Source organism: Panthera onca, chromosome C2, assembly GCF_046562875.1.
Source record: "Panthera onca isolate mPanOnc1 chromosome C2, mPanOnc1 haplotype 2, whole genome shotgun sequence".
Taxonomy (NCBI): Eukaryota; Metazoa; Chordata; class Mammalia; order Carnivora; family Felidae; genus Panthera; species Panthera onca.
In genome coordinates this window covers 153,208,238-153,225,257 of record NC_138347.1, presented here as the reverse complement: position 1 = coordinate 153,225,257, position 17,020 = coordinate 153,208,238, and the positions used below count along the sequence as shown (strand labels likewise).

General features: G+C 50.3%; 1 protein-coding gene across 3 annotated transcripts in view; it reads left to right on the top strand.

The window, feature by feature from the left end:
• The window catches only part of ITGA9 (integrin subunit alpha 9), a 357,855-nt gene that overhangs the window by 44,273 nt on the left and 296,562 nt on the right, over positions 1-17,020 (top strand). For all 3 annotated transcript variants that reach the window (XM_078432512.2, XM_078432513.2, XM_078432514.2), the window contains exons 6-9: positions 3,795-3,924; positions 6,605-6,690; positions 9,412-9,480; positions 13,994-14,131. In XM_078432512.2, the coding sequence (XP_078288638.1) occupies positions 3,795-3,924; positions 6,605-6,690; positions 9,412-9,480; positions 13,994-14,131 (423 nt within the window). The remainder of the gene's footprint in view (positions 1-3,794; positions 3,925-6,604; positions 6,691-9,411; positions 9,481-13,993; positions 14,132-17,020) is intronic.

Sequence of the window (17,020 nt, the reverse complement as noted above, 5' to 3'; positions counted from 1 at the left end):
GGTGGCCTTTGCCTTGCAGAGAAACTTGCATTTCTGTGCGCCATTTGCATGGGCTGTTTCTGGGTGGTGGGGGGCTAAGCGTTGAGGCCATTTTCCTGGCGCTCGTGAACAGTGCCACAAGGGCGCAGGCCATCCCTGGTGACCGGGAAAACCGAATCCAGGGAGTTTCAGGAGGACAGTATCCTGCCTCTCCCCGTGGGTCTCAGGCTCAGCTTCAGGTTATCTAGTTTGAACCAAGGGAGAAGGAGGCATGAACACAAAGAGGAGAGGCAAGATAGATAAGAGCTGTTGGTTTTAAAGGTTTTTGAGGAGATGGGGTGCCTGGGTGGTTCAGTCGGTTAAGCGTCTGACTTTGGCTCAGGTTATGATCTCATGGCTCATGGGTTCGAGCCCCGTGTCGGGCTCTGTGCTGACAGCTCAGAGCCTGGAGCCTGCTTTGTGTATCCCTCTCTCTCTTCCCCTCCCCTGCTCGTGCCTTCTCTCTCTCTCTCTCTCAACAATAAATAAAACATTAACAAAAAATAAAGGATTTTGAGGAGAGGGATTGCCTTCTTAGACTCTTTGTAACGTTTGTGAGAGGGTGGGTGCAGGGATATATTAGACATATAGTTCTGAGTCTTTAAGCTGAATTTATTTTATTTTATTTTTTAAATATATATTTTTAAATATTTATTTTGAGAGAGAGAGGGGAAGAGAGAATCCCAAGCAGGCTCTGTGCTGTCAGCGCAGAGCCCGACGTGGAGCTCGATCCTACGAACTGTGAGATCGTGACCTGGGCCCCTGATTCCAAAATCAAGAGTCGGATGTTTAACTGAGCCACCCAGGGGCCCCGATGCTGGATTGATTTTAAATCATCAGAAAGCAACGTGTCTACCAGCTGGTGTCCTAAAGAGCCTCCCGGGGGTCTCTGGTGATGCTCAAGGCTTTGGCTTAGGAGGGGCTGCAGGTAGAGAAAGCTGTTATATGGTGTGTGCGATTGGCACCAGGGATATTGGTCCTTATGTTCTTCCGTGGCCTGTGTGTTGGGACACCGATTCCAATTTCCTTTCCGAGTTCAAGCCCGAGGAAAAAGGCTCTCTCCTCTGACCAACCGATCATTTGTCTAACACTCCTTCTAGAACTAGCACAGTCCCTGCACAGAACAGATGAGTACAGGGGGTGGGACTTAATCAAAGCACCACCACCTGTGTGTTTTCAGCGATGCGTTCTGGGTGTGGAAAGTGATATGCTTTTTTTTTTTTTTTTTAATTTTTTAATGTTTCTTTTTGAGAGAGAGAGCATGAGCAGGGGAGGGGCAGAGAGGGAGGGAGGCACAGAATCGGAAGCAGGCTCCAGGCTCTGAGCTATCAGCACAAAGCGGACGTGGGGCTCGACCCCTCAGACTGAGAGATCATGACCTGAGCCAAAGGCAGACACTCAGCCGACTAAGCCACCCAGGCGCCCACAGTGTTGAGGCCAGCTCTGCAGAGGAGGGGTCAACCTGGAAGGACGTTTCTGGGATAGGACAGCATGTGGGGGACCCTAAGGGCCAAAGGAGGGGTGGCTGTGTTTTGGGAGCAAGAGGCCTTGATGACATTGGAGTGTCTGGTCTCCAGTGTCTGCGTGGCCCTGTCCTTTGGTGTTTTTGTGCAGCTGAGGGGTTTCCGTTAAAGTTGTCTTCGAACCCTTTCAGATGGAATTTTTTTGTCTAAAGTATTTTGTACGTTTCCATGTCACCTTCCCCAGGGAAGGCCATACAAAGGGACTTTGTTGGTCTGTGTCTCTAGTAGAAGCTTCCATATGTAATCGCAGGTGCTTCATATTGTTGGAGGAAAAACTCATGATTTTGTTAGGAAAATAACTTTTATTGATTCTTAGTGCAGTGTAGCTACTTTGGAAAATGTAATCAAGAGACGGCGTTCCCCGTTGGGGAGGGAAGGAAGGAAGGAAGGAAGGAAGGAAGGAAGGAAGGCAGGCAGGCAGGCAGGCAGGCAGGCAAGCCTCAGCCAGGGTCATCCAGTGGACTCAACGCTGTAGTGGGCACCACCCTGCCTACAGCGGCCACACTGTGTGCTCCATTTGGAACACAGTGGGCGTTTTGGGAGGGGACTTCCTTGTCAGTGTGCAGTCATTGTTCTGGAATTTTGAAAAACAAAATAAATTTTAGGCATGAGAGAGAGACGTAAAGAGAGAGATGGGGCGCCTGGGGGGCTCACTTGGTTAAGCGTCTGGCTTTAACTCAGGTGATGATCTCATAGTTCATTGAGTTTTAGCCCCACGTTGGGCTCTGTACGGACAGGGGTGGGGCCGGCTTCAGATCCTCTCTCTCTCTGCCCCTTCCCTACTTGCGTGCTCTCTCTCTCTCTCTCTCTCAAAATAAATAAATAAACTTAAAAAAAAAAAAATGCCAGAAGAAGGGAGGGATTCCTGTAATCCTTATCACCCAGTGGAAAAAACCATAAACGTTTGGGACATATGCTGCTCATCTTTGTTTTGTCTGTCTTGCTCCCGTATGCATCTTTTTTCCTTTGTAAAACATGATCATTGACTGTATATCGTGTGGCCTGTCCTTATTAACTTAGCACTTTGTGATTCTGTCTCAGTGCTATCAGATCTACAGTATTTTTATTGCTGCAGGATTCTGTTGAATTGGATGTGCCATGGTTTAGAATCCCCGCTGTTAGACATTTAGGTCATGTCCAAGTTTCTTTAGCACAGTGATGATGCCTGTTCTTGTGAGTAAAACCGTGCTGTTGTCCACGCTGACCCCCTTAGGTAGGTACATCACTTGGGAGCACTTGGAATGCTCATCAGCATTGCTCATTGGGTGGTTTTGTAGCACAGACCTGCTCTCGGCCCCGTTGAGGGCGCAGGGCCATTTGCCCCCACTCCAAACGCTGGAGACTGCTGTGTCTCTGTGTTTCTGGGTCTGTTTTTTTTTTTTTTTTTTTAAGTTTATTTTGAGAGAGAATGAGAGATAGAGCATGAGCAGGGGAGGGACAGAGAGAGAGAGAGAGAGAGAGAGAGAGAGAGAGAGAGAGAGAGAATCCCAAGCAGGCTCCACACTGTCAGCACAGAGCCCGACGCAGGGCTTGAACTCACAAACCGTGAGATCACGACCTGAGCTGAAACCAGGAGTCAGACGCTTAACCGCCGAGGTGCCCCCTGGGTCTGTTTTTAATAGCAGTGCTGTCTCCTGCTGTCTCGAGTCCCTGTCCTTCCCTTAACCTCTCTGCCCTCGTACTTCTGTCGTGAGTTCGCAGTGGGTCACAGCAGCCACAAATGCGAGCTTCAGAGCCCTTCCTGGGAAGAGCGTCCTGAGCGAGGACGTGGGGATCTCCCCGGTGTGCGCAGAGATGCTTCTGGTCACTTGTTTTCTCCTCGCTCTGCTTGGGGGAGGTGGGGTCGGGGGCCAAGATGCTGAGGGGGTGCTGTCTTTTCATGAGCTCTGTTTCCTGGAATTCTGTGATTTATAAGGACGTGTACTGATGCCATTTCCTCGTTTGATCCAGGCGTAAAGGTGAGGGGATGTGCGTGAGCTCACCTGTGGGTGGGCTAGGGACCTGGTACGTGAGTCACTCTGTCGTCACCTCGCTGCGTTCTCCCCGTCTGTATCCCTGCCGACCCTGGGTGTTTGGTGGATCCCGTCATGCCAGGGGACCCGCTGAAGTCATTTTTATTGCTCAGCGGAAGAAAGTCCGGGGTGTGAGGTGTCTTTCATGGAGTTCTTTGATGTGGCTGTGGTTCTCCCTGCTCTCACCTGCACTCCTTCTTCCGCTTCCTTCCGCGTTCACCTCTGGGTCTCTCTTCGGCAGGAGCTGGTGGTGATGGGTGCCCCAGGGTCATTTTATTGGGCCGGGACGGTCAAGGTGCTGAACCTTACGGACAACACCTATTTCAAGCTGAACGACGAAGCGATCATGAACAGGCGGTACACGTACCTGGGTGAGTAGCTCAGGGACGTGGACAGGTGAGAAGGGGAAACGGGAGCGATTCTCGCCAAGCTCACACACTATTGCTTTATGGGGGGAAAGAAGGGTTTATTGGCTTTTACGGGTATTGTTCCAATTCGGTCCACTTTCCCTCCGGGCACCTCACGTGGAGCCTCACACCCAGCAGGGAGAGAACAAAGGAGGGCTCTGGATTAAAACTGTGATCATGTTGCAGAGCTGGAGGCAGACATTTTATTTTCTTGTTTGAGCCATTCCTCAAGTTCAGATACAACATGAGTGCAATAGAATCCTGGTTTTCCACGGCATTTCTTTGGGTACAGCCTCCGCTTCCCGGTCTCAACAGCAGTTGCAAATAGAGATGATAAGAAGCAATAATTAGCATGATGGATGGCAGGGTAATGCTGAAGGTGAACCACAGGCTCAGAAGGTTTCTCTTCTGTTCTCAGCTCTTTTAACCTTCTAGAAAGAAGATAGATACAACCAAGAGATAGGCTGTCTTTGTGGGCGCGAAGATTTTATGTGGCTCTTTTCCTTAGTTCACGTCCTGAATGCTATCATTCTGGATATTATTTTCTCTTTTTTTTTAAAAAAAAATATTTATTTAGAGAGAGTGCAAGCAGGGGAGGGGCATAGAGAGAGAGAGAATCCCAAGCAGACTCTGTGCTGTCAGCACAGAGCCCGACACGGAGCTCAGTCTCATGAACCAAGAGATCATGACCTGAGATGAAATCATGAGCTGGATGCTTAACTGACTGAGCCATCCAGGTATTCCTGGATACTATTTCTTTGAATTCCTGAGACAACCATATGAGGCAACTATTATTACCCACGTTTTGTAGGCAAAGAAACCGAGGTACAGAAAAGTATGCGACTTGCTAAGATCACGTGGCTTGTAAAGAGCGGAGTGAGGGGCTTAAACCTGTGGTTTCAGAGCCCAGAGTCCCAATGCAGAGCTGCCTCCTGGGCTGTGGAGACAGCACTGACCACTGGTATGGACCCTTCACTCGGCTGGGAGCATCTTGGAGGTAGGGAGTTGGTCTGACGTTTCCAGGACTTGATAGAGTGCTTGGTACACAGCAGGGAGTTCCAGCGTATGTTTGGTAGATTGGAGAGTGGAGAGAAGGCGGCAGAGAGCTTGGTTTGGGTTTGGCTTTAGGGTCTGGGATAGGTCCTTTGAACTTGAGGGCCCATGGCTTCTCCCTGTGTACCAGAGACCCTTGTTGCTGAAAGGCTTTCAAGGGTCACTCGAGGCTTTGCGATCACGCGTAATACTCTTAGGTAATGTGGTCAGGCCACATGGTCAATAAGGATTGATCACAATAGGGTATCATCACAAAATCCAAACAGCCTGTGATCACAGCATTAGGGTATAAATGTGAGGACAAGGTTTGGGAATATATGCTAGCTAGAGAATTTTCAGCCTGCTTGTGAAGCAGGAGACATTTAGACTAAGCTCAGACAAATTTTGCCTTGTTTCTAGGCTCCTTTTGCGTCCAAACTCTTCCCTCATCCATCCACCCACCGACCCACTGTCAGCTTCTTTCTGCCTTCTCTTAGAAGGGAGGGTGGCATAGTGGTTACCGGCAAGGGCTTTCGAGATGCACAGATTGGATTTGAATCTTGCCATGTTATCTTGGGCATGTTACTGAACCACATTTAGTCTCAGTTCCTACCTCTGTAAAAGGGAAGAAATGATCATACCTTCCTCATAGAACTGTGTCATTAAAAGATGCTGGCGTCCAAAGACATGCATAGGAATGTTCACAGCAGCTTTATTTGGAGTAAAGCGGGAACAACTGGAAACAGCCCAGGTGCCCAGCAGCGGGAGAATAAAGGTGTTATGACCTATTCATACGGTGGACCATTGCTCGACAATAAAAAGAAACGACTCTTACACTCAGTATGGATGAATGTCACAAGTGTGATGTTAAGTGAGCTTCTAGAACACGTAAACCTAATATATAGTGATAGGAATCCAAATGGTGTCTGCCTGAGGGAGGGCATTGACTTGAGAGGGTAGGAGGGAACCTTCTGGTTAGAGTTCTATGCTTCTGTTCACTCCGGGTGGTGGTCACATGGCTGTGTACATGGGGCCACTTTCAATGAGTTCTCTACTTCAAGTGTATGTGCTTCACTGTATGAAACTTCTATCTCAAAAAGAAAAAAACAGGGGTGGCTGGGTGACTCTGTTGGTTAAGCATCCGACTCTTGGTTTCAGCTAAGATCATGATCTCACAGTTCATGAGCTCGAGCCCCACGTTGGGCTCTGCACTGACAGTGTGGAGCCTACTTGGGATTTCTTTCTCCCTCTCTCTCTGCCCCTTCCTGGCTTGTGCTTGCTCTCTCTCTCTCTCAAAAATACATACAAACATTTTTAAAAGAAAGAGAAAAGCAGGTATAAAGTATTTAGCACAGTACCTGCTTTAAAGAGGACCCTCAGAAAACATTCTTTCCTGCCCCTGATGTCTTGGGGAACATGACTTTTTGTGAGATGAGCCATTTCAATGTCAGAAGACTGACAGCTGTTTGTTCCCTGGTGGCTTATGTTCCAAAAATAGCTGGGTCGTAACTGTCCAGATTTAAGGGATGCTTGAGACCCTTTTTTCTCTGGTGGCTCTTTTTCTCCCCTGCCCTCTCTCATCCTCTCCTTGGTTAATGTCCGCCCTTTGCAGGCTACGCAGTGACTGCCGGCTCCTTCTCTCGCCCGTCCACCACTGACGTGGTGGGAGGTGCCCCCCAGGACGAAGGCGTCGGGAAGGTGAGGAGAAAAGTCTGCGCGAGAGCGTGGGGCCAGACCTGAGGGGGAAGCGTGCTGCCCCTGTCGCAGAGGTTTGTCGCTTACTCGGTCCGAATGCCCTGCTGGATGGCTGGCAGGTGAAGGGTGACCTCGTGAGTCTCCTGTCGGCCTCCTTCCAACCGCTTTTGCGAGTGTGCCTTGAAAGCTGAATCAGAGAGTGACCGCTGCTCCCAGACCTCGCCCTTCCCGGCCCCTTCTCATCTCGGCTGCGTTCTGCAGCTGACTGCGTGTGTGTGAGATTATCGAGACCGACCGTTGGCACTGTGGCATCCTCCAAGCGAATGGCGTCCAGCGCCCTCCAGCTTCAAACTGTCCACTCTGCCAAGCTCTTTCCAATCTTGGCCTTGACTTAATAGAGCCAAGTCTAGTCCTGGGTATCTTTGGGACTTTACTTATCTTGGGGCCCAGGGTCGCGTATTTATTTCCCCAGTGGTTTTTTTTGTTTTGTTTTGTTTTTAACGTTTATTTTTGAGAGAGAGAGAAGGAGCGCAAGTGAACGGGGGGGGGGGGGGGCAGAGAGAGAGGGAGACACAGAATCCGAAGCAGGCTGCAGGCTCCGAGCTGTCGGCACAGAGCCAGACGCGGGGCTCGAACCCACGAACCACGAGATAGTGACCTGAACTGAAGTCAACACTCAACCGACAGCCACCGAGCGGCCTGTTTCCCTAGTGTTCTAGAGCCAAGACCGGTTCAGCCCAAAGGCTGGATTGGGAATATGTGGGTCACTTTTCCGAAAGGATTTGCCCGGAGTCTAGGAAAGACCTAGACTGGATCTAGGGCTGTCTGAGTCACTTTGGGAGTCATGGCCTCAGCGGGGCTGAGAATACGAACAACCATGCTTGCTGATTCTTTAGCTCCAGGGTATGGGAAATCTACGTCCAGTAGGTCTATATGAGTCTGGAACCTGCGTTTTTAACAAACTACATTGGGTTCTCTGATAGAAAAGTCTGAACAAAGGAATGATCTTCGGACCTGAGCCCATGGGGTGGACCTAGAATAGAGTCTGGCCATATGTCCGGGGGCTCAGAGAAGTGGGGTCTGGGTTCTAGAGAGGCCCAGATGGGCCAGAACCACTGTTAATTGGAGCCTTGAGCCAGCAGGTCAGTGTGGTCAGCTGACTGGGCTTCACTGATGCATGAGGGTCATTTCCCTGCATGCTCCTGGGCAGGAGTTAGGAGCCTCAGTCCTCATTTCTGGAAGTGTCCCTTCCTCCCTACGAACACTGATGCTGGGGAGAAAGGATCTTTGAAAATGAAACCAGATAAAATGTTAGGGCACTGAGCAGGGCGAGTCGTGCAAGAAGGAAGCAGATCCTTTAAGATCACATGATTCTTCTACATGGTAGAGTGAAGAAGCACCAAGACCTGTCCCCACGCTGCTAATGTCCTTCAGGAAAGAAGCTGCGTGCGTGTGACCAGGCATGTCTGTAATGTTGGCAAAAATGCTTACCTCCTGGTTCGCAGCCATGCGGATGCCTCAGTGCATCCTTTTCTCCCCAGTTACAAGGACTTTTATCTAATCGCATTGTTTTCCTTTCAGGCTTGTGATAGCCTTAAGATAGTTAAGTCTTAGGACGAGAACCGTATTTGTAACTGATAGAGCCAGACAGAGAGAATCTTGTATTCTGTTAACAAAAAAAGAACCTGAAAATGCTTCTTTCAGTCGGATCGTGTGAGAGTTGCTGGGGAAATTGGGCGTAGTTGATAAAGTTGCTGACTGTCCCATTCCCAGGGACACTAGAACAGACCTCTGGTCTGCAGGATTTTGGTGGTTAATCATTTCTGGGGTCAAGGGCACAAGCACATTCTCACTAAAGCGGTGGCTGCTTACGCCACAGGAGTGTCCCTGACCCTAGTTCTCAAGGGACGCTGTTCCCGTAAGATGCGACTTGAGAAAGAACTTCCATAGTCCTGTCACTTGGGAAGTTCCGTATCAGTGATCCTCTTTGTGGTAGAGACCCATGGTATTAATGTGCACACTAAAGGCTCTCAAAGTCCTACAGCAGAGGCATTGATTTAATGTTTAATTCCTTTTTTATAAAAAAATTTTTTTAATGTCTATTTATTTTTGAGAAACAGACAGACCATGGGTGAGGAGGGGCAGAGAGAGGGAGACACAGAATCCGAAGCAGGCTCCAGGCTCTGAGCTGTCAGCACAGAGCCCGATGTGGGGCTCGAACCCAACCGAGCCACCCGGGCGCCCCTAATGTTTAATTCCTATTTCCCCGAGCAGATCTCCCGGCTCTGGTGTTCTATGGAATCACTTTGGAAGACTGCTTTGTCTAAAATTCTCCCTTCCACCCCTCTGTCTTTCAATGCTGTACCTGTGACAGCTCTAACTCCTAGGAAGGAAAGAAATATTTCAAGGAAGAAAATCACTTTATCTAAGAGGTGAATTGTTGACCAGTAATTTGCAAGGTCCTCGGGACTTACTGGGCACGGCTTCCGTAAACGATGCGGTCCAGGAGCAGAGGACGTGAATTCTGCCCAGGATTGAAGGACACTGTTTTCGCAGAGTTGGTAAAATGCAAGGCCCGCTGACTTCCTCATTATCAGCCGACTGAAGCTTGTGATGCCTTGTGCCTGGTTGGCCATTTAAGTAGGACTCTCAGGAGGGTGCTGATAAGTCCCTTCGGTCATCGCTTCCATCCTAACCCAATTTGTTTTTTTTTTCATTCCTTAGGTGTATATTTTTAGAGCTGATCGAAGATCGGGCACCTTGATTAAGATTTTTCAGGCATCAGGTAAAAAGGTGAGGCTCTTGGCCCTAGTGTCGTCTTTTTGCTTGTGGGATGTCATCGTGTGGGAAATCAGTTCACTTTCTAGAAAAGTGGTGGAAGGCCCTATCCACGCCCTAAGTCAGTATGGTGGCTCCACGTGCAGTTGCCTTTATGACCTTGGCACCGTGTGTAACCTGCAGATTGTAGAATTCGTGCTTGTTGCAGGAGACAGGTAGCAAGGTGAGTTTGTACGCGACCAATTTACATCACAGAGTTTTAAAAGGGTTTTCATAGTCTAGACAGGCATCAGAACTACTGCTCGCTCTGTCTCTGCCTTTTTCTACCTCTCTGCCCCTTCGTCCGCCTGTCTCTTCTATGCCTACACGCTCCACACCCCAGAGAGCTCAGACGCAGTTGAGTACGGTGGCAAAAACCCATGATATGGACCCATCAGGCAGATTGTTCTCATTCTCCCTGTGTCACTGGCCCAGGGCCACCCACCCCCTCCCATCCTGAGCCCCGCATCACCATTGCCACAAGGACTATTGTGATGCACGCAAAGAAGAACCAAAGGAAAGTCACTCAGCAACTTTGAGAACCTCGAAAGAGAAATCGCTTGGGAAGGCTGGCTTGAAATTAGTCCTGGACGAGGTTTGTCTGCCTGTGTCATTTTTTCCTGGTCCCGGCCCTAATCCTCTCTCCATTCCCTGCGTGCTCCCATTGCACTGTACCATAGTCTGAAATTAAGGCAGGTAGAGAATCCTTTGACTAATAAGCAACATTTTTTATGGGCTTCTCCGTCCTGCACACCTTAGTGTGGCTTAGATCAGCAGGACTATTGAGACTGGCTGCTCTTGGGACGCACACATTTGGGCTCGGAGGCCGGGGGATAATTTGGAGGCTTGTCTTGGTAGAAGGCTTTGTGGGCTTCGGGAGGAAGCACAGGACACCTGGGACTTGGGAGGGAGATTCTAGGAGGTGGGAGAACGTGGAAGGTGGTTTTACCTACCACTGCCCTCAATAAAAGTGGGGAGAATGACTGTTTCCTTTGTGGGCGGGCACATGCCCCGGCCCATTTCAGGTCCCCCTGTGGGTTAGACCTGCTTTGTTCCAGGCACCATTACATACTGTGCTGGTGACGAATATTCCCAGTTCCCCAAATCCCACTCACAAGTAGAAATCGGTTTTCAGTTTTTTTAAAAAAAATGTATTTTTTTTGTTTGTTTTTGTTTTATAATTTTTTGTTTGTTTCTGATAGAGAGAGGGAGACAGAATCCGAAGCAGGCTCTGAGCTGACAGCAGAGCCCGATGCGGGGCTCGAACTCACGAGTGGCAAGATCATGACTTGAGCTGAGGCTAGATGCTTAACCGATTGAGCCAGTTATGTGCCCCCCGCTTTTCTTTTCAATTTTAACAGCCTTAATATGTGTACTTAGTATAGAACTGTCATAATCTTTTCAGTAAAAAAAAAAAAAAAAAATGCATCACTAAGTCAGTTTTGTGAAGAGTTCCCCGAGAACAGCTCTGCACTCCCCTGGGAACTGCACTGGCCTATTATTTTAACATTTCCAAAACCCCAAAGCAACAACACTGGAAAAGGACGGTGAACAATTCAGCAAAAAAATTTTTCTGAGCACCCCTTACAGTTAGACAAGAAATAACTCCGTGCCATTTGTGGTAGAAAGAGCCCCACAGAGCAAGGAGGGTGTGAATGTTCCTACCATTTTATATTTTTCTTAAAAATAAATGGGTAAGTGTGCCTACTGTGGGAAAGCCAGACCCCCACCCCGCCCATTCATATCTACCTGGGCTTGAAAGCACAACATTAAAGGACGCCCCACCCCTAGCTTTATTGAGATATACTTGATGTATGGAGCATTGGGTGAGTTTAAGATGTTGAACACAGTGCTTTGGTACACGTGTCTTTTGTGACATCACAGTGTGGTTAGTTAACACATCCGTCCCTTCACGTAACTGCTCTTCTTTAAGGACTCTGAAGTGGCTTGTGGAGCTGCAACACATCTGTCACCCAGTTTTCAGGATCCACCTGTGCCTCTGCACCTGCTGCCTCCGACCCCCCACTCCCAACCACCGCCTGCTGCCTGTGCCCAGGGCAGGCCCAGTTAATGCCGGTCATCCTGGCGTTATTAACAGCCTATAACTATGCCCCCCCTCCTTCTCAAAAACCTCCCAGTGCAGATGACAACTTACCTGGTCACCCATCTGTGACTGGTCACGGTCAGGTTTGTGGCCACAGGTTTCAGAGCGGGCGGTGGGAGAGGTAAACATTTGAGAAGCCCCTTGTGCACACATCCCGAGGACTTTATGACATGGGGTCCCAGGACAGACTGGCCTTCGTGTCTGCTTGGATGTCCTGATGATGTGTTGGGGCTCCCTGGGAGGGGACTGAAGGGCTCCATGGCCATGTCACCTGTCATTTTCGTGAGGGCTCTTCTTGCCCTCACTTTCACCACTCTGGCTTTAGGGCCTTCCCTTTCTGCCTCTCACTCTCCTTCCCACTTCTCTGGTTTCTACCTTGATCCCCACCATCTGCTTCCTGATTTTGAAAAAGACCATTACTCTCTTTATATGTCCTATTCTGCTTCTTTGCCAGAAGAAACCAGGAATTCTAGTCTGACTTCTCCGTTATTTCAGAGGGAAAGGACATGACCGCAGGCTTTCAAGGGATGTCGGTAGCTCTCTACCCCTGTGTCCAGAGTCACACACGTGGGGGAGGGTTCCGACTCAGCCCACCACTGGTCCACTTCTGCCTTTGTTCGTCCAGAATTCGGTCAGGCAACCCTATCTCTTGACCTCATCGTAAGAAAAAAAAAATACCCCAAATTCCGGTTTTTATTGGTTGACATCCTTCGAATAGTGCTCCTAAGAAATCACCAATATGTGCTCAATCCAGGTGTTGATTTAGACACATGTCTCCACTTTTCCAGACTGCTGGGAGAGCTCTGATCAAGGAACACCTACCCCAAAGCATACCACTGCCATATAGGAGTTTTACTGAGTTAACGGGGTATCTGAAGTGTTTGTATGTCAAAACTTAGGAAAAGTCACGTACGGGGATTTCTGATTGAACATTGACGAAGATGCCAAGTTAAATAGCCCGTTGGAATGAGAATAACCATTCCCCTGGGGCTCAACCAGGGCGAACAGCCAGGTCCTCCGGGCCTTTCCAGCTTGTTTATTTGTTTGTTTGTTTTACTAAAGTCCAGATAGAGTGATTGGCAAAGCCACGGAATTGGAGCCGGCCGCTTGGTTTCTGCCTGACTCTGAGTTCTCCCCACACCCTTCTCCTTGGGGAATGGCTGGTCGCAGGGTGGGGTGGGTTGAGCACAAGTGGGCCTCGGCGTGTGACTGGGGCAGGGCCCCTGTCCCAGAGTTCACTGCAGGAAGTAGACCGCAGTGCCTTCCGCTGCTCACACTCCCCGGGGCGGCTGCCGCACACCCCAACACTGGAAGAGAATGCTTGTTCCCATCAGCAGAGCTGGAGCCCTTTGATTTGAAAACATTTATTTTAAAAGAATGGCTTTTTTTTTCTTTCCAACAGAGGTTGCAAACCGGCAGCCTTTGGAAAGAATGCAGCCTATAAATTCTTTTGTTGGGCCTGCCGGTATGTTTGTTTGTTCTTTTTTTTTTTATTGTGAACTCGTTGCCCGCGTTCTAAAAGTAGGCACTTCAGATGACATTGTAGACTTTTGGCTTCTCTGGAAAAACGCGAAGGTCGGCCTTCTCGGGGTCAGCCTCCCTCGTGGGGGCAGTGGACTTCGGCTGGTTAGGAGTGGCCTCCTTCGCTGGTTCCAAGCCAGGTGTCCCTTGTCACCCATCAGCCTACTTGCAGTGTTACTTGTTCTTACACCTGTTACAACACCTTCCTGGATCCCATTGGCATTTGGGTTTGAGGCCCCTGATTTACAGGAATAGGTATTGAATTCAGCTACGATCCGAGACTGGCCAGTGTAACCCGTGTTCCCTTCTCCGTTAAGTAGTTTTGTGAGTTGTACCTTTTTCTGCCACTGGAGTTCACGCCTTCCTGGTTAGCTTTAGCTACGTGCCGGCCTGGGAGAGGGGAACCTAGTTCCCCGTGCAGCATTTGTTTTCACGCTTGCCTTGTGTTAAGAAATTTCATATTCCCACTCGGTTGGCCCTGTCACGTGTCTGTTATACGAGGCGCTCTTACTATGGTTGTAACCCGTTTCGCAACCTCAGCTTGCACTTTTAAGACCCATACCTTGTTCTCCCCGCACCGGTCCGCGTGTTTTCCGCTTGGTAGGGCTCCCCGCGGAGGGGGGACTCCGAGCCGGTTAGCTTCGCGGTCACGCGGACGGGGGCCCGGCCCCGCTACCGGCAGCCGGGGAAGTCAGGCGCTTCCCCACTTCCCCGGGGCCCTCTGGCCTGTGGGGCAGCACGGCCGTCACGGCCTGTGAGGCGCTTGGGAGCAAGTGTTTCTAAAGCAGCGGGCTGGAGGAAAGCGAGGGCCTCCTGTGTGAGGGCAGACACTGAACGCTTTGTTGCGACTCAACTTGGTTGCAGATGGGCTCTTACTTCGGCTCCTCCTTATGCGCAGTTGACCTGAACGCGGACGGCCTCTCTGACCTGCTGGTGGGGGCCCCCATGTTCTCTGAGATCAGGGACGAGGGGCAGGTCACTGTCTACATCAACAGAGGAAATGTGAGTACAGTGCTGGGTGCCAGGTGGACGGGTGTGGGAGAGGGACACGTGTCCAGCGAGGAGCGACTGAACAGCCCGCAGGGCTGGGCACTGGGCCCCGTTACCCAGGGGAGGAGAAAAGACCTGCCTCCTGCCATCAGAGAACCCAGCGTTCCGTTAATGGAAAGCTATACGCAGCATGATTACTGCAGACGCACGGGGATTGAGAAAAACGGTAAGGTCTGATGTCTGTTGTTTGATTTTTTTTTTTTAATGTTTATTTATTTTGAGAGAGAGAGTACATTCGTGCATGTGAGCGGGGGAGGGGCAGAGAGAGAGAGAGAGAGAGAGAGAGAGAGAGAGAATCCCAAGCAGTCTCACAATTTCACAAACCCAAGTCATGACCTGAGCCGAAATCAAGAGTGGGCTGCTTAACCAGCTGAGCCACCCAGGCACCCCTGTTATTTGATTTTGAGTGTTGACCCCGTACCTGAAACCGTTCCTCCTATTTTCTAGAAATGATTTCAGTGTAACGTATGCATGGTGTCAGGGGCCCCCATTTTTCAGGTGAAGCAGCCGAGGCCCAGAGAAGTCAAGTCCACTGCCCCCCATCACACGACTGGAAGCGGTGGGCTGGGACTTGCACCTGGGCCAGCTGCCTCCCTGGCAGTATATAGACACGTGCCCAGGGGGGTAGAGAGGCCTCCTGGAGGACACAGTGGCTGGGCAGACTCTTAAAGAAGGGGAAGCAGTCAGGCACACAGGCAGGGGTGGGCTGGAGCTCGGCAAGCAGGTTGAGGCGCGGGGCGGCAGGACCCCTTAGTGCAGCGTCGGGGGTCGGGTGGGGGCCGGTGCAGTGGCCAAGGGCTGTGATCCCTATGTCCCTGATTCCGCAGATCCTTGAAAGGGGTGTGAAGGTGTCAGAAAGGTGCCTCTGTCCCTCTGCCGCTGAGTGGAGGGTTGGGGGGACAGGGACGGGGAGGAGGGGGAGCAGTGCACCCGTGGAGGCAGGAGACCAATGAGAGAGCAGACTCTTCAGCATCTAGAATTAAGAATGTTCAACAAGAGAGTGAAATGCATCAGTTTTGTGACCAGCAGCCTTTGAGCAAACATGAGAAATTGCTTATGGGCTAATGAGTGAAAAGAGGGATAAAGACTCCCTGTACAAACAATCTTGAAAAATACGCAGGGGCGCCTGGGTGGCTCCATCGGGTAAGCAGCCCACTCTTGATTGCGGCTCAGGTCATGATCTCGTGGTTCGTGGATTCAAGCCCCACACTGGGCTCTGTGCTCACAGTGCTGAGCCTGCTTGGGATCCTCTGTCTCCCTCTGTCTCTGCCCCTCCCTCACTTGTATACACGCAAGCTCTCTTTCTCTCTCAAAAAACAGAAACCACCCCCCCCCCCAAAATGTTAAAAGTATGCAAAATACATAGAGGATGTTAACAACAGATCTTTGTAGGTGGTGGGGTTTGGGTAGATTTCTAGCTTTCATTTTATCCAAGGAGCAAGAATGTAATACTTTCATAATAATAATAAAAAAATAATCGGTAAAAATGTACTTTTGAGCAGGGACTCAGATGCTCGTTATCCCAATCGGATAACTAATCCAGTCGGAGGGGGCTGTGGTCTTGAACTGTAGGTGGGCAGATGTCGGAAAGAAAGGACAGCCTTTTGAACAGGAGCCAGCGAGCGTTAGAGCCTTGGGCTATCTTGGATGCTTGCAGACTCTTTGAGAAAGCGAATCGAAAACCTGGGAGCCAAGATAACTTCCTGGCACCTGTGGCCGTGAGGCTTGGCACCTGCGTCCCCATTGTCGTTCTAAGGGAGAGGGACAGGCACGTGTGGGGAGAGGTGAGGTGGTCATGATACAGGTGAGACCATCCGCATTTATTTAGCGGCTGCCCAGCCACGTTTGCAAGAGGATGAAACATTTGTGTAGGTATTAACTTGTCAGGCAGTAAGGTGAGCAGCGCAGCAGCCAGCTGGGGAGTGTCTACACGAGGAATCTTGGAGCAGGATAATGCCCCCCGACACGCGGCACCCATACGTTCCACCCCCCCAACCACTGTATCCTAAATGCCCGGTGGTTGCACTGAGCACCGAGATATTCTTCGACCTGTTGGGCCTCTCCCTGTTTGATGAGTGATTACGAAGCAGCACAGAGGAGTGGAAAACACGATGGCTTTGGAGTCCGATGGAACCTGGATCTGGGCTTTTCCCCTTACTAGCCTGTGCGATGTGGAAAAGGAGCTTAAAACGGGTGGCTCAGTTTCCTCATCTGTAAAGTGGGGAGAGTCAGAAGGTGTGATGTGAAGCCAGATACTCCCTGGGCTGGCTTGAGGGTGTGCAGTGGGTCCAGAGTACCTCTGCCCTGGGGCAGGTTTCGAAGTTCTTCCCCCTCAAGATACCAGATTGCGTGTTAATACTCTGATACTGACACGTCCGTGATTTGGAGGCAGAGCGTGTGTCCTCAGGTGGCTTTTGCCGCCACCGGGCACCGTTGACTCCCTCCCTCTGTCAGTGGGTGTTCGCTCAGGAAATCCAAATCTGAGCCACACGTGCTGATGGGCCCGGCTGTGTGCACCCCCCACCCCCTGACCAAGACCTACCGGGTGTTGGATTTTCTGAATCATGACGGTCAAGATGACTAACACACGCACCTTGCAAAGCAGCTCTGTAAACTTGCACCGAAAGGCACAGGAGACAAAAAGTAGAGATGTGCTTGCCCGTGTCAAACAACTTTGGGGAGGAGAGGTAAGGGCAGCTAGAGGATGCCGTAGGGACAGGTGTGTAGGTAGGCAGGCAGGTTTATAAAGTGTCAGGACAAGGGGGAGGTGGAGTCATCAGCCAACATGACCCTCTCCTTCCCTCTAAAAGGCATCAGGCTGTGGGAGACCCTCTGGCTGCA